Source organism: Cryptotermes secundus, unplaced genomic scaffold (assembly GCF_002891405.2).
Source record: "Cryptotermes secundus unplaced genomic scaffold, Csec_1.0 scaffold833, whole genome shotgun sequence".
In the NCBI taxonomy this organism is placed as follows: Eukaryota; Metazoa; Arthropoda; class Insecta; order Blattodea; family Kalotermitidae; genus Cryptotermes; species Cryptotermes secundus.
This window is the reverse complement of record NW_019725852.1, coordinates 252,719-278,779: the sequence shown is the minus strand read 5'-3', so window position 1 is coordinate 278,779 and position 26,061 is coordinate 252,719. Positions and strand designations below refer to the sequence as shown.

General features: G+C 40.8%; 1 protein-coding gene across 4 annotated transcripts in view; it reads left to right on the top strand.

Moving 5' to 3' along the window:
* The first annotated feature begins 3,955 nt into the window (after nt 1–3,955).
* LOC111863803 overlaps nt 3,956–26,061 on the top strand; it is a 69,175-nt gene continuing 47,069 nt past the window's right edge. For 2 of the 4 annotated variants that reach the window (XM_023850511.2, XM_023850509.2), the window contains exons 1-7: nt 3,956–4,150; nt 6,517–6,717; nt 6,822–6,880; nt 9,854–10,037; nt 14,613–14,785; nt 19,346–19,607; nt 20,091–20,675. In XM_023850511.2, the coding sequence (XP_023706279.1) occupies nt 4,106–4,150; nt 6,517–6,717; nt 6,822–6,880; nt 9,854–10,037; nt 14,613–14,785; nt 19,346–19,607; nt 20,091–20,675 (1,509 nt within the window). In that variant the 5' untranslated portion in view covers nt 3,956–4,105. Of the gene's footprint in view, nt 4,151–4,376; nt 4,468–6,516; nt 6,718–6,821; nt 6,881–9,853; nt 10,038–14,612; nt 14,786–19,345; nt 19,608–20,090; nt 20,676–26,061 lie in introns of those variants that run through there. The other 2 variants (XM_023850510.2, XM_023850513.2) reach the window with 2 other exon arrangements.

Here is a 26,061-nt window from a genome sequence, read left to right as displayed (position 1 = left end):
TAAAAAAAATAAAAAAATAATTTTTTCTTTTTTTTTTTTTTTTTTTTTTTTTGCAAATCGAATTCGGATTCCAGGTTGGTTCATTCCCAGTAGAAGAAAAGATGAATATGATTCACGCTCCTTAAGAATGTATACATAGTTTTCTTTGAATAAACGTTATACATACAATTTCTTTAGTATTTTATTTTGGCATGGAACACATCATCGTATTTTACATTAATTTATATGGGAAAAATTGTTACGAGTAAGATTCTGGAACGAATTATACTCGTTAGGCGAGGTTCCACTGTAATGAGCTTCGTAGCAATTATTCGAAACAGGGGTGGTCGTTAATATATTATGGTACTACCAACGTAGAAAAATTAAACTGTCATGACACTTCGTAAACGCCTACAACTCTGTTCGAAGAATTTCGCACGGGTGCCTTCATTTATGTGTGGTTTAATTAACAACGATACAACTAATCCAGATATTGTAGCGTTCAGTGAGAGGGTGAGTAGTGAAGGATTAAGTTGAATGAACGTGGATGATAGGGGTCATGACTTAATTTTAGGCACCTCCGTATATTCCTGACGTGAGAAGGCAGAGGGAAACCATGGCAAGCCTCAGTCAGGGCAGCCAGTTCTTGAAGGGAGAATCGAACCCGAGAGCTCTTAAGCAGGAAACGGAAACTATATGCACTCGGCTGTTAGCTGTGATGTATTAGAATGCCCGAAATTTTTAGGCTCCGAGGTTCACCTTAATCTGGCCATAAGACATAGCAGAAAGTGCAAAAAATGAGCAGATAATGGGCACGTCCTTCAGCTCCACAACTAACGGACGAATTTTGCCTGAATTCGGTATTGCGGTAGTAGCCTATTAGAAAAACAGATGTTGGAGATTTCATTTTGTATCTATGTGGGGCAAGAGGCAGCGTAGTTGGTTGAGGCATTATGCTACAAACCGAAGGTCGCGGGTTAGATTCCCAATAAAGTCACTGGGATTTTCAGTTGACTTTAATCTTCCAGTGTCACTATGGCCCTGGGGTCGACTGTTCTGACAGAAATGAGTACCAAGAATCTTCCTGGCGGTAAAGGAAGCCGACGCTTAAGGCTGACAACCTCATCGCTGTGAGCCGATTGTCTAGAAAAAGTAGGAGCCTCGAAGTCTCACAACCTTATGGACCTCCATGGCCTGTTATAAGGATAGCTTTATCTTTTCCTTTACCTATAAACTATAACACGTACCTAGATTTTTCTTCATAACCTGTATTTATAATACTCGTATAGCCTTTGGAGTTTTTTTAATTCGATCTTTCAACAGCGTTTCGACATACCTTGCAGTCGGAATTTTCAGACTGAACCCAACGAAAGCAGCAGGCTACATACAACTCCTCCGTTCCTTTTTTTTTTTTCCTGGCTGAAAACAAATATTGTTGCTTCCTGTCGCCAGGGCGTGTGACTATGGTTCCATCGTGAGTGACTACCGATCTGAGTCCGCTTGGACTTTACACTCCGCGTTCGGGATTTTATCTTCTTCTTATTTGATGAACTACATATTTAGACGGCTATCATTTCATATTTCAAATTTCTGTTCATCGAACACGGGTTAACTGTTGGAAAACAGAGACAATTGCTGCACAAACTCTCTCTGTATATACTAAAGGAATGTAACGACAGACGAAAGATCTTAAATCTTTGACCTTGTAAAAGGAAACAATACGTTCCCCAGAAACGTTAGTGGACTTCTACCGAACTACACGGCTTCACAAACTAAAGGATCTTAAATACTAAACTACTTAGAATGAAAAAGGAAAAAGATGTTATTTGTATTTGCGCACATCAGAAGACAGAAGAAGAAGACAGTATAAAAGCAACGATAGCAGAATTTCTCTTTCAGTCGTCTTCTTCCAGCGAACTGCATTGCTGCTAGTCTCATGTTTATAGCTCAAGCAGGAGACCGCCCTTCCAAGGAAATGCCAGGAAAGTACATCAAATTAGACCAGTGTTCCGCAACCTTTTTCTACTCGCGGCACACCATGAAGTATCCATGACTCAACACGGCACACCAAAATGTTATTCCCTTCAAAAATGCATGATATCAGACAATTAATATAAATACATAACGTGATCAACTTATTACTATAATATTATTATATTGTTATTTTATTATCATTAAACAGAAATGGACTCCTGCATTTATTAACAATTAATGAACTTTAATTCACTGTAGAGTGTAGAAAATACACTTCTGTTACTATTAAAGTAAATACAGTAATTCTACTCATGCTTTCAATGTGATACTTGCGCCTGCGTAGCTGCACGCAGGCGACTGATCCGTGGTGGAATCGTTGACAACGCAAGTCTCATTTCTCCATCGATGGATTTGAGCTGCTCCCTCTTTGAAGTCTTAATTTCAGTTAACGTCGAGAAGCCCAGTTCACACAAATATGTAGTTGAAAATGTCAATAACACATTAACTGCCATCTCGGAGATAGCCGGGTAGCCACTCCTTGTTGCCAACCAAAACGTATCCAAAGGCACTTCGAGAAGTTTTAGTTTCAATGTTCTGTTTGCTTTTAAATCTACGAGTTCCACTTTTATATTACTCGGAAGATGTTCCGAATTCACAACAAATGGATCAAGAACCCAGTCGAAATCTTGTACACTCTCTCCAAAATACTTCTTGAATTTCTGCTGCAGCATTTCTAAATGTTCTTTAATTGTGTCCATCACCACTTTATTGCCGTCAGCAAGTGGCCATACAGTCGGGGACATCTCAAACGACCCGTCTGTAATTCTCTAACTAGCAACCAAAATTTGCGAACTACTTCAGAGCACAGCTGTCATAGAACTGAAACAATTGTAAACCGCGGGATCTCAACTCTTCACACGGAAGAAGTGACACTATGCCGACTTATTTTTGAAATATTTATAATGTTAAATGAAGTCCAACAATCGGTGGGTGCATCGTTACAGGAAGAAAGTCATAAAGTTGAAGAGGCTCTAACTTCTAACAAACAGGGGCAAATACCAAAACAGCGCTATAAAGGACAGGAAAACCCTTGCTAATCCCTGCACTTTTAAGGAAAAGCACGTACACAGAACATGCGGCAAGCATTTCAAAGAAGCTGCCTTGATGGGAGAAAAATAAAAATTAATCAATAATGGAAACTATGATATAACAACAACTGTGAGTAAATAATTTACGTTTAATTTCTTAGAATACAACATTACTGTACATATAAAATCACAGCATGTTATAAAGAATAAACAAGCATCATCATATTTAATCAGTACAGTGGCTCGGAATAAAATACAAGCATATGAAAGACAGTAACTGGGATAAAGTAAAACGAATACAATTCGACAATTAATTTCTTACAACAGGTAAAAGTTCGCGTCACACCTTTCACCTTGTTACGGCACACCAGTGTGCCGCGGTACACCGGTTGTGGAACACTGAATTAGACCACACAAGCGTCATTCCACATTTCTTCTCTTTTGTTTCTCATTAATTAAGCACCCCACCGTTTGACGCTAGACAGTCTGATGTTCTCGGTCATAAAGGTGTTAGAGATAATTCACGTTTGACTTGAAGCCCGAGAAGGTTTAATTGTATTACAAATCCTTTATATTACGCACGGTTGCTGAAAAGGGGGGAAGGCAAGAACTCTCTCCTCACACTAGATATGAGTAATTTTGTCAAATTTTCCGATTTGCTGCCAACTATGTTTGAATATCGAGACTCACAACTCTTTGTCGGACACGATCCATAAAATAATCTTGAAAGGCTTAAACTTAAGTCTGTAAGCAACTTTTCNATCTTATGACGTAAGTAAGGACGCGTGGATAGGATTAAAAATGTTGTTACTACATACGTCTGCCATCTTCCGAGCGTGGAGTACATTAATGTACCTAACAATCTGTTCATAGGTTATGTACGAAGGTGATCTGTGACGTCTGTGACGATCTGTGGCCGTCTGTGGTTCATATGGTTATGGCGGATATGGCTGCTGCAAGTGTAACAGTGTTTCTGTCTATGCTTGCCTGCGAAAGTGCGCATATGCTTTTCAGGCTTTGTTGAAGTAGGAGTGTAGCATGTTTCCTGAAATGAATGCATATGAATGAAAACTTATACTGATGTGACACGTCGTCAGCTCGTCTTGAAGGTTAGGTATTTCTTTTACCTTTACCTCCTAAAGTGTATTACACTTATTGTTGGTATTAGTATTTACTTTTGAAAATCAGTTACCGTTCACGAAAGCTCTGTGATATGTTTAATACAAGAAGTTAGCCATCATGAGAAATAGTCTTTCATGTGACGTCACATGAGGTTTTATGTTCTGAATGGTTCACTATGCCTTACCGGCTGCATTGTGATTGGTGATACATGCAATATGGCTGCGTTGTGTAGCTGTACTGAGATTATATTCTACAGTATGTTAGGCTTACTCCCCTCTTAATGTTATTTCTTTAGCAGTGTAAGGTGGGCATAAAGTTCGAATTATAAAATCCTGACGTACTATGTTCTGTTGTTCTAGTCTAAGCGTTTTTTGGGAAAACGTGTGTAAATTGCACTAAGCTTCACAGCAGTTGGTGTTGAGACGGGCAGCGTATTTTAAGTTTGATGTATTGTAATAGTATAGTTAAAATCTTGATTCATGTATTTCAGTATTAATATTAATTTTTATGTATCATTAATAGGCGATGAAGTTCGTTGTTTAAAGCTCTTTCTTTGGACTAAACCAAAGGATGCAGAATTTGTCATAAACACAGAATTGCATTTCTCACATGGAGATATCTACATAAAGCTTGAGGATTTTTTTAAACAAATTGTTTCAGTAAAGTTATCTAGAGTAGGCATGACTGAAGAGCTAATATTTTATTTATTGTATAGGCAAGAATGCTTTTTTGTATCATTTCAGTTTTTAAATGTAGGTGGAAGGTTATTGAATAATTTGATATCTTTATAGTAATACTGGTTCCTGATTGGCATGTGAAAGTTATATTTATGTCTTATGTTTAAGTTGTGTACATATGTTTTTGTTGATTTACCTCGTTTTCCATCACAGATGATCATAAGCAGAGTATTCGCTTAAATTTATTAAATTATTTAGTACAAGAGAGTCTGCTTTTAACACTCCAGTTATATTTTCTTTGGGAGGTTACATACCTTATTTCTGTCTATTCAGTCTCCTCTGACAGTATAGTGGAAGTCCACAAAATAAATAAACTAATTATCCTTTGTCATGACTGATGCAACTTTTTGGCAAAGCATCCACAGCTTAGTCTGGGAATGATGTATTTTAATGTCTTCTTTCCAGTTTATGTTATTGACAATTTATTTGCTACAACTTCTTCTGTGGGGGGCATACAGTAGTGTATGCTTGCTACAAGCTGGAAGGTCACAGGTTTGATTCCTGATGAGGTTATTGGATTCTCACTTGACCCATTCTAGCCACACTGTGGCCCTGGGATCCACTCAGCCTCAAGCAGAAATGAGTATCAGGAGGAATATTCTTCTTGGGCAGTAAAGGAGGCAGGGCTTGACAACCTCACTGCCATCTGTGAGCTGGTTGTCTAGAAAATGTGGGAGCCTTGACATCTTACAAGCTGTTGCAGGGGCAGCTTTACCTATTTTACCTTTTTACTTACTCAGTTAATGTATTGTAAAAATCTACATTTAAACTAAGACATGACTTGCTCTAAGTAGCAAATTGTTTGTTTTATTTAAATTTAGTGCCAGTTTTTAGGTTGGCAATTACATCATCCATGATATTTTGGAATCTTGATGTACAAGAATACTTGTAACACTTCATGGAAGGTAGTCATTCCTAACTTTGGTGTATGCAGAATGTGCAGTAAGTAAATTGGAGGTGTGTATATTGCAGAGGCGCCGGTCACGGTAGCTGAGCGGTCTAAGGCATGCACTGTCTTCGCTCGCTCGGAAGCCAGGATCGTGGGTTCGAATCCCACTCAGGGCATGGATGTTTGTGTGCATTTTTCTGTGTTTGTCTACAGGTAGAGGCCTTGCGACGAGCTGATCACTTGCCCAAGGAGTCCTACCGAATGTGTAAGATCTATTAAACCGAAGTGAAACGGAGAGTTTCATGGAGGTAGGCCTAGGCCCAAATTGGGGCTGTAGCGGCACATAAAAAAAATATTGCAGAGAGAAATGAGAATGATGTCAAAGAGACATACTAATGAAAGAGAGCAGAATATGGTTTTGTGTCCTCCCCATGTCCTGGGAATAATGATACTGAAAAAATTTACTCAAGATAATTTTGTTCTTCATTCTGGTTCCTGGTTTTTGGAGGCGGAGGAAACCTGTGAAGGCTGTGGGTAACAGTAATATTAGTATTGAAAAATATGCAACACTCAGCCAGTTAGGCCCATGAGTGAAACATCACAGTAGTGCAATATGGGCACAGCAGCAGATTTTATCCGCAGGATAGCGGTCAGCTCTGTGTAGGCATAATTGTGTTAAAGTAACACAGGCAATAGAGTGTAATTAGTGGAATCTGTAAACTTTCAGACTCCACTCATGGATGGAAAAAGCAGCACAGGACCAGATGTAGCTGGGACACCACTTGAGTCATCTCTGAACACTAACAAAAGTGTCCCAAGAGGACTCCTGTATCGAGAATTGGGTTTTAAGCAGAAGTGCAGCAGTGTGTCCCTTGAATTCCAAAGAGCTGCTGAAGACAGACTGGTCCTTAAGTATCATGAAGAGCTGGTATGTGTTCATGTGTTAGGATCTGTGCTTTGTTTGCTTGTATGTGTTGAGATTAGTTATGAAAGTTGGGGTTTCAGAATTGTAATTGTTGATTTCTGTTACAGCCTTGTGAACTGCCAGAAGTTCCTAGGTCCACATTCCTTATGGTTTTCAGCCCAGATGGGTATGTGTGATGAACTGGAGTTTACAATTATGTATTGTTCCTTTCTTTGTAATTGTACCACTAGAAAGCAGTATTCATTCTAGCTCTCGGGATATGGTTGCTTTCCTTGTCAGTATCACAGTATATAGTGGCTAAAAATTTAAAGAAGGAATAACAGTCATTCAGTTCAAGAAAAGTTTACCAATATAATTAAAAATGATGGAAATGAGGATTTGAATTGTATACAGAAACTACCTCGACACTTGCGTATCGCCTTGACAGTCATGGCTACCATACATATTGGCAGGAATACTGGGTAAATTTCATATCAAAGTATTCCCTGTTGGTTATGTACTAGGAAACAGCCACATTAGTGCATACATTAAAAATGAAGCATTTTAACTTTCTTACGACCTGAACCTTAAAATGATCTATAAATTGTTGTTCCCAGCATCATGTATGAGAATATTAATTAATATTCACGTTTTCAGTGATAGCTGTTGGATAGTAAATTGTTTGATGTTGCATTGGTTTGTACAGTATATCGACGGTTGCATTTCACATTGGATAGATACTGTTTCTCAAGTCATTCTTGACATGAAATAATTTAAGAAAAAAGTATTTGTGAAATAATAGGATAAAATGGCTGGGGGTACAGTCTGTCATAAGAAGGTTAGAAATCATCTCCTTCTCCACCACCACCACCATCATCACAACCACCGCCGCCACCAGCACTATCATCATCTCCATTACCATCTACGTTATCATCAGTCATCTTCTCTTTTTCTTCTTTTATCAGTTGTCATTTTATACATGTTAATACACAGAAAGTCTAAAACAATTTTTTTTCAACCTTCCTATTCAGTTCTGGGGCACACGGTAGAGTAGTTGGTTGAGACATTATGCTGCAAGCAGGAAGGCTGCTGGTTCGAGTCCCAGTGAGGTGGATTTTTTTGATTGACCCAAGCCTTCCAGCCGCATTGTGTCCCTGGGGTTCACTCAGCCTCTAACATAAATGAGTACCAGGAATCTTCATGGGGGTTAAAGGGTGGCCGTCACGTAAGGCTGACAACCTTACTGTCATCTGTGAGCCGATTGTCTAGATAAAGTGAGAGTGTCAGCATCTCACAACCCTATGGGCCTCCATGGCCTGTTACAAAGATAGCTTTACCTTTACCTTACTTGTTCAGTTTCCTCTTAGCTCAGATGTATGTCCTTTATTTTTATTCTAATGCCCTTCTCAGTATTGTTCAAAGTTTGACGTGCATGCCAAATTCCTCTAACTTCTTTTTGAGTTGTAAAAATGAACAGTTTGAGTGAAAATCATTGCATGAACACTTCAGATCAGTTTTTATTTTAGTATTATAGTGTTATTTGATTTTTCTTGATCTATCGCAACAGGGAACACTGAGAAATAGCTCATTTATTATGTACACATGAGAAGGATGTCTAAGTTGCCGAGTAAATTTCAGTGAAGATTATTATGGTGCTTACTAAAAAAATGTGTTGATTAAAGTTATTTTTTATCGGAAGATAATTGACAGATTATTTATACTTCCTAAAATTCTGGGTCTGTAATTCATCCATATTTGACAACTTTACATGAAATGAAAAATGTTGAGTGAAGAGATTTTCATGTTACAGTTATGAATTAGATTAAACATAGCACTGAGACATCCTGATAGAATCCAAGCAGTCTGATACTTTCAAATGATGAGAATTGGCTGAGGTACTGTGTTTCCTGCAAACAAGAACACTTATGTCAAGTAACACTTCGAAGCAGAGGAGTAAAATTATATCATACAGAAAAATGTATTGCATATGAAATGTGTGTTTTATTTTGCTCTACGGTTCTTGTTTGAAAAAAATTCCTGTCCATTAAATATTTAGGGGGATATTCTGGATCGATTGATCTGGATTAGGATAAGGATCAGTGGAGTGCTTATGTAAACACAGTAATGAACCTTGGGGTTCCATAAATTGCTGGAAAGTTTTTGAATAATTGCACAAGTGACGGTTTATCAAGAAGTTAGTTAGTTAGTTAGTTAGTTAGTTAGTGGGTGAGGTATGTGCAGAAAAGTGTGTAGGTCTTTGTGTGAAGTCATGATTGAACTTGTGCAATATAATGAAAATTTAAATAGTTCAACAATTTTGTGCACAGTTCTCTAGTATCAAATTCCATGAAAATAATTAAACTCTTCCTGAATTGTTTTGTGTATACGGACAAGTGGATAAACTCAGCAAAATTGTCAGTCATTCTATAGGGTTGCGAATTTGTCTGAAGAGAACAGGAGTTCCATTTGAATTATATGAAATGTAAGGTTTTGATAGCAGTTAATATTAAACCGAGGTCTTCTGGACTGTTTAGTCTGGTAGATGGTTATGAACATTTTTGAGGAACTTGAAACACTGCACAAGATAGCAGCACACATGACCCCACTCTCCCGTATATAAAACAGAACCAGTACCACAACGCTATCATCACTTCACACTGCAACAGGCATACCAAAAAAAAATACATGTTGCATAGAAAGGAGGAGGATCTACATTGACTTAATTTATAAAAATATTAAAAATGCGATAACATTGATGGCAGCAGTGGAGAAGGCACAGTAGTTCCCCTGATGATGGCCAGGTAGGTCAAAATATGTAGTGCAGTGACAAATTTTAGAAAAGGAGTTAATTTTAAATTCTTATATAGTTTTGTGGTAGATGGTTAACAAAATTGAACATTTCTGAGGAACATATGTGAGGCCACCATCTTAAAGTAAAAAGTTGTACCCTGAGGATGGAGGCAGCAGGTTCCTCCAAAACATTGGTAACCATCTTCTGGACTGTGACAGTGTTATATAATATTCACTCTGTTAATTTTGGTGTACATTACACATTCTCAGTCTGTTCCAGATAGTTTACCTGTGGTTCACTGGCATTCAGTAAATTGGTTCAAAGAATATGCATGTGTATGAAAGAACTTTTTATGTTTTTGTGTCATAGCACAAAAGTGGCCTCAACACATGGAAATCATAACATTCACGTGACGGATCTAAATACAGGGAAGAATGTGAACACATTATCAGGTCATCCACGAACGCCGTGGTGTATTGCTTTCCATCCTTCTTCCAATCAGATCCTAGCATCAGGCTGCCTTGGGGGTCAAGTGAGAGTCTGGGATCTCCATGTAAGTACTCTCCTAAATTTTGCAACCTGTGGTGATTCTATGCGAATATCGTTGTCCATCATCATCAGTTTCTTCATACACAACATTTCAGAAACTGGATCTGTTTGCTTTGGTATCTGGATGGGTGGGGAGGTGGCCTGCTCTGATTTCAGATGTTTCTAGTTTGTGACTTCCAGCCTATAGGAGAACCCCACCAATCACATTGGCCACATGGTTTAAGGCATGAACTGTCTTTAAAGGCTGGGGTTGTGGGTTCAAACCCCTCTGAAACCACGGGTGTTTGTGTGTATTTATTCTGTGTTTTTGCTGTCCTGTATGTAAGAAATGGCCTTGTAACAGGCTTATCCCCCAACCAAGGAGTCCGATCAACTGTGCACAAGGATTATGAAACTGAGAAAGTGGCCAGGGCCCAACAAAGGCTTTAGAACCATTGTTGAATGAATGACTAGGAGGATATTACTTCCCGTTTCGTGTGATTTCTTATGTAGTCTTTTTTAATTGGTGGTGTTTCTGTTCTTATCTCGTGCTGATGCTATTTGATGTTTATGTAATATATTCTGTGCTTATACTTGTCCAGTGATTGATACTCAAGGGCACAGCTGAGTAGGAACTGTTCCGTCCTTACACTTGATGACTGAAGCAGATTCAGCTTCTGTGGAATATTGTGCTTGAAAAAACTCATGAGAATGGACAACGCCCAGAATTATGGCTGCATTCATACTCATTCCCTGCTGTGTTTTAAATATTTTGTACGAGATCATTAAGTTTACATTAGGTTGCAACCAGTCTCAGGGGCATGTAGATCAGTTTGCTGTTAGCCATGTATGAGACAGGGTGAGCATGGTGGCAAGACGTATGGAAATGATGGTTCACAAAGAACTTGCTGAGACTAAGTAGATGCTATGGAAGGGAGGCCCATGGCTGGTGGTGAGAAGGGGTCTTGAGACTTCCCAATTTTGTGTCAGTCTACTTGGCATATATGCTAGTGAAGATTGTTTCTGTGAACAGAATGGCTAGGTGACTGGAGGGGAACAGCTAGAGTGAGGAAGTTCAGATTGATCCATGGGACATCATTCTGCAGCCTCATTGTGGGTAAATTGTGCTAGCCACCCAGAAATCTGGTGGTGGGAGAGTGAAACATCTGTTATGCTGCTATTACATGTGTAAATTTTATGTTAACCCCTGAATTGCATCATAATAGAACTACCTGCTAGGTGTTCAGGGTTGCTTGGGCGTAAACGCAGTTTAATGGAAAAGCCTGTAATGCTTCCTCAGATTACCTTAAAATGACAACAGGTATATGTAGCGTGAAGACCTGTTCCTTCCTCTCAACATCAGTATATCACAGTTGGTAGGTACAATGTATTGATAGAAATGCTGTAGTGAGTGATTACCAGGGCCCGGATTTTGATGACATGTCTGTTTTTCCTTTTATCCTGTGTGATGCCCATAAATATATAAATCCCAGAGATGAGCTGCTGGTTACAGAAATGTAAGTTTTATAGGTACGTTTTTGTAATTTTTCGTCATTTTTCAGTTTTTAGGTCATTTTTTTCGGTTTTGGGCTAATTTCTCGGTAAGTTTTTGGGCCTTTAAGGGTATTTCTTTTTGTCATTTTAGCCATTTTAGGGAATTTTTCTTCACATGTTTTCAAAAATGTGAATAACATGCAAGTAAAGTTCTCTTTCACTTTCTCCTGCCTCTACAAAGGCAGCTACAGCTGTACCCCAAGTACCTGCTACCACACTGTGCAATAATAAGTTGTAATAATGTCCCGTCCTTTCCGTTCGTTTTGCGGGAAGTGCTCACATTACATATCATAAAACATTTTAAGCCCTTTCCAAGTTCTGTGCAAAGGAATTTGCTTAGTTACCAATATTTCTATTTGGAGTCCCTCGCTTTTTATGATATATTGTTGCTCAATAAAACTCTGTCTTCAGTTTCTCGCCCTTGACTGTACAGACAAAGATACAGTTGACGAAAGGTTCTCAGTGTGAAAAGTTCAGTTCTGTGTTGCACTAGAGTGATTCATTTTATCACGATGCCTAAAGCAGAGCCCTCTAAATCATATAATTTAAAGCAGATTGTAGCTGAATTTGGAGGTGATATATTTTCAACAGATGGTAACGTTTTATACTGTAAGATGTGTGACACAAAATTAGTGCAGAAAAAAGATTCGCGTTACAACAACATATCGGCCACAACAAGCATATACAAACAGTACAAATTTTGAACAAAAAAAGTCTGTGCAGATGTTACTGCAACAGTATTAATCTGAAGGCAGAAATAAGTCGTCAGATTTTTTCACAGGTCTGTGTGATGCTCTGAACAATGAAAAACTGAAAATTTTTCTGGAAGTGAATTGTGGTCGTTCTATCCTGGATGAATCCACACTCAGGAAAAGCTACCTTTCCCAGTGCTACAACAATATCCTGGAAATGATTAGGAATAAAGATTTTTATTTCCATTGATGAGACCTGTAATACGGAGGCTCGCTATGTGGCAAATGTCATCTTTGGAACATTAGAAATTGATGGACCAAGTGAAGTGTTTCTGCTTACAAGTGAGGTGCTAGCATCTCTTATTATTATTTTTTATTATTATTGCTAGTGGGGTGGGACTAAGTCCCTTGTACTGCGGCCACTTCTGGCATATTGTACCAGCCCTGGATGATAGGTGAGGGTGATTGTGGAGCAATTGGTGGAATGAAAATTGGCAGGGGAAACCGAAGTACTCGGAGAAAACCAGCCCCAACGCCACTTTGTCCACCACAAATTCCACTTGACCAGACCTGGAATCGAACCTGGGCCACCGTGGTGGGAAGCCAGCAACTAACTGCTTGAATTATGGCACGGCCGGTTAGCATCTGTTAATCATTCCACAATTTGTAAACTCTTTGACAGGTCGATGATTTTACTGTGGCCAGAGGGTATATGGCACGACGTCGTCTTGCTTTTTTGTGACCGATGTAGCCCCATATATTTTAAAAGCGGGCAAGTCAATAAAGTCGTTTTATACAGAATTTGGTGCACATTACTTGCCTAGCACATGCACTGCATAGAGTGGCAGAGGAAGTGAGATCAAGATTTCCTCAAGTGGATGCTGTTGTGTCGTGGATGAAGAAGATTTTCGTCAAGGCTCCAGTTTAAGTCTGTGACTCCTGGCGTTCCACTGCCCCCGGAACCTGTCATCACATGGTGGGAATGTGGATTGCAATTTACTGTTGCGATTATTTTCAGGTAGTGTAAAACATTGCATATTCAGTGAAGATGGAGAATGTGATGGCATTTGAAGCTGCTCAAGAATAGTTCTTGTGCAGTGAAATGGAAGGACAGCTGGCCTTCATAAAGACAAATTTCAGTTCCTTGACAGAAGGAATCAAATGCTTACAGGAGAAAGGATCAACTCCAGAAGATTTGCTTGCTCTGGTGAAAAAAAGAAAGCCAGTGATTTGGAGAAAGTGTCAGGGGACATTGGTAAAATTGTGTCAAGAAAAATGAAACATGTTCTAGATAAAAACTCAGGTAATGAAACATCATGCAGCATTTCTTGAATTCTGACAGGATAGTCCTTCAGCACTTTCAATATTGAAGAGGAACTTACTGGTAGTGACTTAGTACACTTCAAGTGCGCTCCCATTGCGTCTGCAGATGTGGAGAGGAGTTTCTCCAAGTACAAGAATGTGCTGTCAGACAATAGGCGTTCCACTCACCTTCAAGAATATCTGCATATTGACTGTGATCTATTGCAACTCTGAATGAGGTGACCCTTAAATGTTGGTATATATGCCGTATATGTACTTTTGGTAATCGTTCCAACATGGTAGAAAAATTTGTATTAAAACATGTAGCATCAGATTCAATCATATATTGCTTAATTTTCAACATAAGAATGAGGATGGACTTAAAAGAGTAACATTGAATTCACATTGTTAATAAAGATTAGAAATACATTTTAAAACAATTAGTAGATTTTCCATGACATGATACATTTTAGGTAGTTTTTTAACTTTTAGATAATTTTTCTGGATATTTCGGTCATTTTATAGGTAATTTTTCTGATTTTTTTTGTCATTTTAAAATATTTTTAGGTCATCAAAATCTGGCCCTGTTGATTAGTATCAACCTGAATTGGCTGGCTGTGACAGTTTCAACATAAGGGTGCTGAGCCAAACTTTGGCATCTGGTTTGCAGAAGGTCAAGGAATAGTTGACATTTGCAACAGAAGTGTGTTGGTACTGTTTCTGCTTCCTGATGCCAGTGTCTGATCACCCCTCCTTCCTGAAGTGTGAAGCAGTCGGACTGTATCGTCATGCCACTGCACATGATAGAAAGCACCACAATTGGACCAGTTTTGAGTGATCCCACTCTGTTGCCCTGGGATCTAGCACACTGAAAGTCTTGTTTGCGTTGGCTGCATCCATGCTTCATGGTATGGAGGTCCTGGGCCCGAGATTCAGAGACCAGCTGTCATGACCAGTTTCTTGTGGGGGTTTTCTAAATGTAGTCATCCTACCATCTGGTGCTATACAGCCTGAGATACTATTTTGTGCAGAATGTATTTTGGACATTGCAGGGTGGTAGTGAAATATGGACAGCAGAAAGTCAGACCGTGATTGCATCTCTGGCATTCCATCCCACTGATCGAATGCTGGTGATTGCGACCTACAATGAACTACATTTCTGGGACTGGAGTCAACCAATTCCATTCACAAAGTGTTACACCTCAAATCAAAGGGAGAAAGTTAGGTAATTTGCTTTTTGCAGAATTAAAACATGTATTGTTAATTAACACATTGCGGACCAGTGGTTTAAACATTTAAATCACCCTGGGGACCGGCGTTTTTAAACCTACTACCCTAACTTGTGCACTGTTCACTTTAAAAATTAATATAAAATCTCCTAATTAATTTTATGAACTGAAATTTTTGGAGAACACTTACCAGAGCTCCTAGAAGTGCTTGCACATGTGATATCTCTGGAAACATTCCCCTTTGTGAAGAGGCATTACGCAGAAGTTGCACATGTAGGCAGTTCTACTCTTCTTCTTGTGCTCTGTGCGCACATGGCACGGCCTAGAAGGGTGTTTCTTCTTGCAATATTCACTCTTCACAATTTTCACGAGAATATGGTTCCACATATCACCCGAGAGTCCNGCCCCATTAGAATGATTATAGGCAACAATTTTTTCATTTCTGTTGAAGTGACATCCACCCACTTCAAAACCTTATTGGTTCTGTTGTACGCCTCACGGTGTTGGAGACAGTATCTGTTAGTTTCCTGACACAACAGGTCAAAGAAACTATCTCCAAAAAACAGTGACACAACTTCAGACACGTCCATTGGGTCTGATGGCATCTGCTTCACCCCCGGATCACCAGTAAACTTTCCCAAAGTGGGGGCTTTGTCCACTTTATCCCATGTAGCTGTCCCGACACTCGCACTTTCAACGGAGCTTTCACTTTCACTTGACACATTTTGGGCAGCCCTGTGGCCCCTGTCACTGTCACTGTCACTGATAATGGCCTTGCTATCAGAAGACGAAGCAGTTGGCAAATCTGATAGCTCATCGGAGAATATATCTAATATTTCCTGTCCTCCGAGAGATCGCAACTGCTTTCGTCTCTGAGCCATGTTGAACTGGTAGCTGCGTGGTTCATACGTGCAAGCTTGGATTAGAACAAAGCCAATTTTGTTTAGGTCGTGACAGGAAATGACTCTGGTCGAGTTACTAGATAAGGCAGCAATCATTCCCGAGGTCATCTATGCAGTAGTTACGATTCAACGAAGCCACACAGCAATATATAGCGTTTTGCAACATAACGTGACCGTAGAGGGCCACATGGCCCGACCGGTCCGCAACGCTTGGAAACGTAGAGGGCCATGTGGCCCCTCCGGTCCGCAATGTGTTAAATATTGAGTTTATGTGTCACTAAAACTGATTCACTTAGAATTTCACCTTTTCAGAACATTCTTCTTTCCCAATTGAAAGTGTTTCTGAGAGTATTATATAATTCATTTATTACAAAATTGAATTATTACAAAATGAAATTTATATTTGAAACATTGCCAATTTGTCATCAAGCAGTGCACTTCTGTAGCAACATGTACAGACACTGAAAGACCATAGGTTAGCCACTAGTGGGACTCCAGTTATTTGTGAATTATAAAATTAGCAAGGTATGCAGGTATTTTGTTGTGTTTGATTTTTGCGGTGTAGAGGTATCCTGCAACTTAGTGATAAGCAGTGTTTGCATAATTTGACATTTTTGTTATTTGTCTGGTTTCTCTGTCTTCAGTTTCCATTAAATGGGAAAAAAAAAAATCAAACAAGTCTGGTGTTTAAAAGTTAAATTCACATGCATCTGTCCACTGTTAGGTGGCAGTGCTTACTCACATTGGTGAGAAGTTGAAACTACATGCAAACTGAAGAAACTCTTCCCTGTTATTGCACACACTAAAAGCAAATTAAAGTATAGGGTGTTGCATTCAAACCTCCCACATTTTATCAGATCATAGAACAGAAAGTATGAATGGTAGGAAAATGAAGCTACAGGAAATACAAGAACAACTCAAAAAATTTTATTTGACACACTAATAAACCTCTACATGTGCACCATTGGTAGTATGAACAACATCCAATCCATATTCAGTTTCTTGCCACGTTCTTTCCAACATGACCATTGGTACAGTAGCAATCGTTTCACAGATGCGGGCTTGTAAATCTGGGAGGTCATTCAATGGAGGCACGAACACATGGTCCTTCATGTAACCCCAGAGGTAGAAATCTAGGGGAGTGAGGTCCAGTGAACATGGTGGCCACCGAATTGGTCCGCCATGTCCAATTCAGCGATCTTGGAAGGTGGCATTGAGTGACCTCCAAACATTGAGACCCCAATGTATGGGGGCTCCATCTTGTTGGAAGATTATATTAGGCTGCAGATTGGCTACCTGGGGATACAGGAACTGTTCTAACATGTCAAGGTATACACATCCAGATACTGTAGCTTCATTCAAAGAAAAACGGAAATAAAATTCTTTGAGTTTTTCTTTCATCTAGTGTCAGTTATAATCTACAATTTATCACAATTTATTCGCAATGATTGATTAAAATGTGGGAGGTTTGAACGGAACGCATTGTATATGTAGATTGTTTTATGTATGCTTCAGGATTATATTATCACATATTCGGGGTTCTGTTACCAGTAGTAATGGGTTCCGGATTGGATGATTAGTTTTATTGACACTTATACATTTACACAGTTTGGGACTACAGCACTATTGCTATTTTACACACTTTCAGTTCACCGTTGCACACGCACTAGGATTTTCAGTCTTCACCAGTCGTATCCTGGCAGTGGATTTTTCAGTCATGATCAGTTCAACTCGCACATGACATCTTGGCACAGTCTGATTATTTTCTTGCCCATTCCAAAGGCTTGACCCACTTATCTTCCGACTACTGTTCTGTACTCTACAGCTTCTGAATTCTAATTCCAAAGCTCTCTAATCTCAATAGCTACAAACAGACTCTTGTTGCATAGCCTCGGGTCAAACCCCATAGAAAACACTGTCTTCTCTTGTTGAGTATTGTTGTATTACCTAGCAACGCGTTGTAGCATGGTCCACAAGGAACACAGCTCATATTGTTGCATGTTCGCTGGAACATGTATACTGAGTCGTTGCCTAACAGTGGGTCAATACGTCACAATATTTTAATGAAGCACTACATTAAAAGAATAAATTAAATACCTGGTGTGTTCAGAAAGTATCGAACCTTTAGTCGGCAGAAATACATTTATTGATTTAGAGGTACAAAACCCTAATCCCCTTCAAAGTAGTCTCCTTGGTAATGCACACACTTCTCCCAGTGCTTCCGCCATTGTTGGAAACACATCTGGAATGCGTCTTTTGGAATGGTGATCAGCCGGGCCGTCGCATTCCGCATGATGTCTTCTCTTGACTCAAATCGGGTTCCTTTCAGCGACTTTTTCAGCTTGGGAAATAGCCAAAAGTCACACAGAGCCATGTCGGGGGAGTAGGGAGCCTGACGAACCACAGTGATGTTGTGTTTGGCGACGAAAGTCTGAATCGGATGTGCAGTTTCGGTATGAATTTTGCAGATACTCTCCTCATGCCCAAATCCTCGGTCAAAATTGAATGTACCGATCCAATGCTTACCCCTATCTCATTTGCAAGTTCTCGGACTGTGATACGACGGTCCTCCATGACCAAAGTCTGCACTTGCTCAATGACATTCTCATTTCGGCTTGTTGAGTGTCTGCCTGAACGCAGTTCTCTGTCCACTGATGTGCAGCCATTTTTGAAGCGGTTGTACCACTCCTTTATCCGTGAATTGATCATGGCATCATCCCCAAAAGCCTGTTGTATCTTGCGAATGGTTTCCACTTGGGTATCGCCAAGCTTTTGGCAAAATTTGATGCAATATCGCTGCTCATGTTGTTCCGTCATTTTACGCCTTACTGGAATCCGACGAGCGCTTACTGCACGTCCTCACTCATAGGCCAACTGCCAGCGACTGATGCTTTCTGTGGGCGGGAAAAAATTCACGACTGCGCATGAATGTCCCCTCCACATCTCCACCGAAGGGAGCCTCCCACGCTTCATTGGTTTACGCAGGAAAAAAGAAGGTTCAATACTTTTTGAACACACCATGTAGATGTTGTGTATTTCTTGACTGCAATTATGTTCAGGATACCATGATTGATTAGTGAACATGTGAGTTTGAAAATGTACTCACAACAGCACTTTTGTTTATTTAGCTTGAAAACTTTAAGCCTTTCTGAGGAGGTATACTACTGGGCATAAAATGTTTCCATACAGCTTTTATTTAAAATATTTTCCCTCCAGCTGAAAACATGCAGGTCTTTGTATAGAGTGGTCGTTGAAGTACTTGTCTGACATGAAGGTTCCAATGGCTTCACAATTTTTAAAAAAAATTGACAATATAAAATTTATTTGAATTCATCCACCAGTTTTTGAGTTCTGTGCATGGTCTTGGACTGAGTGAGCTTAATAGACACTGCAGGATTCACATGCGCGCGCCCACACACACACACACACACACACACACGTGCATGTCAATGAGAGTCACAAAGCAGGCACTGACATGATGATAGCAATGTGTCACATACTTTTGGACATCAGTTATGATTTATATGTTTGCCTGGGGGCGGTGGGGGGTGGTCATCTTACGTTCTGTGATATCTTTCATTTTGGTTAATGTGGTGTATATATTATGACTGAAATTTTATGTAAGTGCATTTCCAGTAAATGTCTTTCCATTAGGTATGTGGCATTTGATCCTCTCGGACATAAACTCATCACAGGAATCTCTAATGCACCCCACAACCAAAGCCAGTGGGATCGGGTTGCGAACCCATCTCGTCGGGAGTCAAGCCTTGCATCTACATCTCATAGTTCTCATCCTCGTTCAGTTATGCCAGCAGACCAGGAACGTCGTATCACTGTATGCTACCGTTCACTTGTAGAACAGTATGAACAGCTAGTCCAACGGTACTATGATCTCTCACGCTCCAGAACTCCAACGGTGTGTATATAGTATCAAATCTTAATGTCCATTCAAGGTACCGATTTCTTGGTTTTCAGACATAATAATAGTTTGTGAATAACCAGAGAATTCAGTTCATTCCCCAGCACGAATAGAGGTTTTTTTCTTTTCTCCACAGCATCCAACAAGTTCCTTTTTATTTCAGTATATACTGTAAAGGGTGCTGTGTTTCTGTAAAAAATCATGCAGTATTAATAAATGTGAGATGAATGTGAGCATCTTCAAAGATGAGCACTTGACTCATAAGGTGCAAAGAACATGCTCCTAGCACCTACCAGAATTCATGGTAGTGCTTGAACCCACACGATTACAATAAGACACTTGCCTGTGCTGCTAAGGCTGCAGTGTTCATTGTTTATTATACGGTTGGTGTGCTGACCTTATGTAATTACCCAGTTCTGGTATGTCTCCCAAAAGTATATTGCACCTGTATGAGTATTTTGCTATTTACTCTTATCTCAGATGGATCGAGGCACGGACCCCATGGATCTGTCTGAGTCAGCACAGCCAGCCCCCCAGTCTGGAACATCTGGGGCACAGTCACAGTCTCCTCAAGCTGTACGTATTCATGTACGAGGCATGAGATTCCTTATGCGTGATGACAGCAGTAGTAGTAATGAGGACAGCGCTTCAAGAAGAGCAACTGGTGGTACGCGACTTCGCCGTTTTCCAGCCGTAAATCTGGACAGCGTCAGCAATATGTTGCGAAGACGTGCACGGCAAACTGCTGCAGCGTTGGGCACAGTGGATTCAGTATCTGAACATGACAACACCGAGCACAGGACAGAGCGTCATGACTTTGCACAGTCAGCCTCAACTCCAACAAGAAGGTTTGAATTTGACAATGTTAACATAGAAGGACCTGAAATGCTGCAGGAGTCTGGTGAGCAAGGCTTCAATCAAGAGCATAATAGTGTATCCCATGCATCTGACATGCAGCAGCATCTGTATTCTGCTGCTGATTCTGCAAGGAGGAGGAGAAGAAGAAGAAGAAGCTTGGATGGAGAGAGGCAGATTACACCAAACAGCATAACAAGGGATGTGAGTGTAGGTGCCAGATGTAACATAGACCAGACCCTTGCTACCCACGCAGACATGAGTGTAGGCTCCACAGCTAACAGTGAGGCTAGACCTTTACCTTGTTAGGGATGTAAGTGTATGCCCCACAGCTAACATAGTCAGGCTAGACCTGCTCTGCCTTGTTAGGGATGTGAGTATGCCCCACAGCTAACATAGTGAGGCTAGACCTTTACCTTGTTAGGGATGTACGAGGGGGCACCCAAAAGAAACCGAACTAAATTTTTTTTAAACTTATTTATTCAAATTTTAAGCACAAACCTTCAATCCCCTTCAAAGTACTCTCCACTTACACTAATACACTTGTCTAGTCTTTTATTCCATTTTTCAAAACATTGTCTAAATTCATCTTTTGAGATGCTTGACAGCGCCTCCGTCGTTTTTTCCTTTCATGTCTCTTTTCATTCGAGGAAACAAAAAAAAAGTTGCACGGGCCAAGGTCGGGTGAGTATGGAGGGTGAGGAACAGGGGTCATACCATTTTTGGTCAAGAATTGTCGTACAGACAGGGCTGTGTGAGCAGGGGCATTGTCATGATGGAAAAACCAGTCACCCAATTGCCACAAATCTGGCCGCTGAGCTCCAAGTCACTCCCGACAGCTCCACAATTTCTTCAATGGTCCATCGTCGATCGTCCTTGATGATTTCACGAATTTTTTCAACATTTTCATGTTTTGGGGCCGTGGAAGGACGACCAGAACGAGGTTTGTCATCAATTGACATTTCACCATTTTTGAAACGGGAAAACCACTCAGACACTTGAGTTTTCCCCATAGCATCGTCCTTGTACGCCATTTTTAACATTTCAAGAGTTTCTATTCCACTTTTCCCGAGCAAAAAGCAGAATTTCACCGCCACACGCTGTTCACAAAAATCAGCCATTGAAAGAACGACAATCACGCAAAACAGTTGTCACTATAAACTGCCGAAACTAGTCCTTACCTTCTGAAGCAACCGTAGTCGGCTTATTGACTCAGGAATGTTACTCTATGCGCTCATAGTGGCAAAACGCGGTACTAGAAAAGCTCTGCCCACAAAAAAATTAGTTTGGTTTCTTTTGGGTACCCCATCATAAGTGTAGGTCCCACAGCTAACATAGTCAGGCTAGATCCACTCTACCTTGTTAGGGATGTCAGTGTGCCCCACAGCTAACTTAGTGAGGCTAGACCTTGTTAGGGACATGAGTGTAGGCCCTGCAGCTAACATAGAATACCAGTAATACATGTATGAAGTGTGTCACATTTAACTTTTAGTCTTATGCAGTGGATCATAAGTGCATTATCTTAATATCTTCTTATAAGTTCCACTGTTTTAATGTTATGACATACTTTTCATATTTAGTGAAGGTGGGTTTTGATTGGGATTCATAGGGCTCCAGTTCCTCTACCTGCCTGTTTGCTTCCTGTAAAGAGTTGCCTTACCAAGATTTGCCTGTTTCAGAATTTTTCAGAATGGTAACCCTCAAAGGTGACTAGAGATTGCTGTGGTATTCAGGTGAATAATGACACTAGTATGCCAAAACAAATACTGTTATTTTCATTCTGAATACTTTTGAAATTAACTGGAGATACATGGGGAAATCATAAAATTTTAATTATCACCCAGAAGAGACAGAGACACAGGTATGTGAGTTAGTCCTCCTCTACATATGTGCCCTGCGAGGCCACACATTTTTCCCAACGATGCATTAGCTGCTGGATACCTTGATCATAGAAAGTCTCAGTTTGACTGTTTAGGACGTACTCCACTGCAGAAATGATGTCATCATCATCTTGGAATCGCTTACCACTAAGTGGCTTCTTTAGCTGTGGTAAGAGGAAGAAGTCGCTTGGTGCCAGGTCTGGTGCATATAGTGGAGGGGGGAGAATTTGATATCCCAAACTGGTAGCAAGTGTCATCATAGTATGAGCTGGTGTGTTGTCATGAAGAACTCACCTTTTCCCAGCATTCTGTGTCTCTTTTTCTTGAGTTCCTCCAGTAATTTTTTCAGAAGGTTCCTGTAGTACTTGCCAGTGATGGTGATGCAATTTTACATATAGTTGGTCATGATGACACCCCGCCAATCCCAGAACACATTCAGCATCGCCTTCCTGATGATGGCTGGGATTTGGTCTTTGGTGGTGGCGAGTCTGTAAGTTTCCACTGTTTGCTCATTTCCTTTATTTCAGGGTCATAATGATACACCCAACATACATCCATCGTGATGAGGCAGTCAAAAAATTCCACCTTTTCTTCTTGATACAACTGCGAAAGTTTCTTTGCCACATCCATCTGTTGTTGTTTTTGAACTGGTGTCAACAATTGTGGCACCCAGCGCACCGCGACCTTTGTCATGTGTAACTCGTCATGGATCATGTTGAAAACGGACCCATGGCTAATGCGGACCTCATGAACAATAGCTTCGATAGTTATGTGCCTATCGGATAGGATCAAAGCTTCCACCTGTGCCATAATTCCTAGTTCCTCAGCGAGAGATGGTCTTCCACTCCAAGGTTCATCTTCAAGGTTTGTCTGTCCACAATGAAAGCGCCTCTTCTACCTTACCACTCTGTCATATGATGTTACACCTTTCTGATACACAGCGGTCATCCAGTCGTGGATCTCCCTGGCAGACTTCCTTTGCAAATGCAGGAACTGTATCACAGTGCAAACCACCGCTGTCTAAAATGACATTGCCATTTTGCTTTTGCCCCTTTCGGTGGCTCTCTCTGTCCACTTGGCATGGGAAAATTTCACTGTTCGGCAAGCTCAGGAAATCTATATAGAACGATATTTTGGAATTATGATTTTCTTATGGTGATAATTAAAACATTATGACTTCCCACTGTATACATGGATATAATTGATCAAAGTTTGTCTGTCCTCTGAGCCTCATGGCTATATGAATAACTACCAACCTCCTTACTACAAGGACAAATTGCAAAGTCTTTGCCCCTATTTTTTTTCAGCCACAATAATACACATACAGGGAAATCAAAATACAGGCAGTGTTCTAAGTACCTTTGACTATTTTTCCATATAGTCACCACCCCGGTTCAGGCATTTGTCCCATCGCACCACTAGTTTGGAGATGCCGCTGTTGTCGAATTTGGCCGGTTGAGCGCGGAACCACCGCTGGACAGTGGTTTTCGTATCGTCATCGGAAATGAACCTGTGGCCTGCCAGGAACTTCAGTGGACTGAACATGTGGTAATCACTGGGGACGAGGTCTGGACTATACAGTGAATGCTTCATAATCTCTCATCCGAATGACTGCAGTTGGGTGGCGGTCCTGTTTGCCACATGAGGACTGGAGTCATGGAGGAGAACCACATCATCCATGAGAATCCCTGGGCACTTTTTCCTGATGGCAGCTGACAGATGTGCAAGTGTGCCACAGTAGCTGTCCACGTTGATGGTGGCACCTTGTGGCATGAAATCCAGCAGGAGTGGTCCTCGGTGATCCCAGAAGACCGTGACCATCAACTTCCCAATGGATGGCATTCTGCGGAATTTCTTCGTGACAGACGAATCAGGATGTTTCCACACCATGCTCTGCTGCTTGGATTCTGGAGTGAAATGCAATACCCATGTTTCATCACTGGTGACAATGAGATCCAGGAACCTTTCACGTCATCATTCTCTTGGCCTTGTTCAGATCATTCAACAGCTTAGGCACCCACCGACATGAAACCTTGCAATACCCCAAGGAATCATGAATGATATCGTAAACACTGCCATACGAAATGCCAAGCTCCTTGGTAATGGCCTTCAGGTGCACCCACTGATCCGCTTTCACCACTGCATCCACTTGGGCAATGTTGTCCGGTGTGAGTGAGGTGCGAGGCCGCCCCGACCGCTCATTGTCATTAAGGTCTTCCCGGCCATTAGTGAACTCACGACACCACCACCGCACACTTCTCAAAGCGAAACATTTGTCCCCATACGTCGGCTGCATTTCCCTATGGATCTCGATGGGCGTTCATCCCTTGCTCCATAGAAAACGAATAACACTTCGCTGCTCATACGACGTGGACATGTTGAGCACACCAACCATCTTTGCTGACTGACAGCGGCGCAGTGCCGCGGAGCAGCCGAGAGTTAATGCTGGGTCTGTCCAAGCGTACCCTGTTGAATCGAATGTATAACCCAGTTACCCAATCACTAATATTTTGGCTGAAAAAAAATAGGGGTATAGACTTTCCAATTTGCCTTTGTATTAGTGTCAATTAAAGTTATGTGTTTTTCTTTGTGATATGTATCTGTGTTGTCTCCCAGTAGATTCAAATCATCAGCATAGACCAGCAGCTGATGTGTCAGATTTGACTTCAGTCCCATCTGTTTTTCCTGGACCTTTGTAATGACATAAAGCAAGTTAAAAAGCAGTGGCAATAAAGCATATCCTTGTTTTAAACCATTTTTGGTTTGAAAGTAATCAGACAAAATATTAGCTATATGGACTTTACTATATGTTTCGTTTAAACACATTTTAATCAGCCTAAGCAGTTTCATAGGCCTCCCAAACTCTAACAAATATTGTATGAGGGTCATATTGAAAGTCACGAGCAACAATTTTTTGTAAAGTAACATGCTTTATTATTGACAAACCAAATACACCACCTCAATCTACAGACCTTTCTTTATTTTTCAGCATAATCGCTGCTCCTTTGTACACATTTCTCCCAGCATTCTGGGAGTTTGAAAATTCCCCTTCTGTAAAATTCCGTTCCAGCCATCCAAAGACACTTGACGCACTGCTTTCTGAATTGCCTCCTGTCTCAAAACATTGTCCATGCAGCTGATCCTTCACAAATCCAAAAAGATGGTAGTCGGAGGGTGCCAGATCAGGGCTATAGGAGGGGTGTGGAAGAACTTCCCACCCCATCTTTGCCATTGCTTCCAATGTGAGGCGAGCGGCGTGGGGGTGAGCGTTGTCATGCAGGATGATGTTTTGTCCCGGACGTTTATCGTACAATGCACGATGGAGCTTGTGCAGCGTCTGGACATAATGAGCAGCATTGATGGTTTGCCCAGGTTCCAGGAATTCGGCCAGAATAAACCCCTCTGCATCCCAGAAGACTGTGCCCATCACCTTCGCAGCTGATGGCACTGTCTTTGCCTTCTTTTTTGATGGAGAATACAAATGGTGCCATTCCATACTCTGCCGTTTTGTTTCAGGCTCGAAATGGTGAAACCAGCTTTCATCACCTGTCACAACACAGAACAAAAATCATCGCCTTCGTGTCGATATCTCTGCAGTGGTTCTGAGGTGATGGCTTTTCGCTGACCTTTGTGCTCTTCAGTCAATAACTGTGGGACCCAACGAGCACAAACTTTCCTATAGCCCAAGCTTTCAGTCATCTCCTGTACTGCACTGT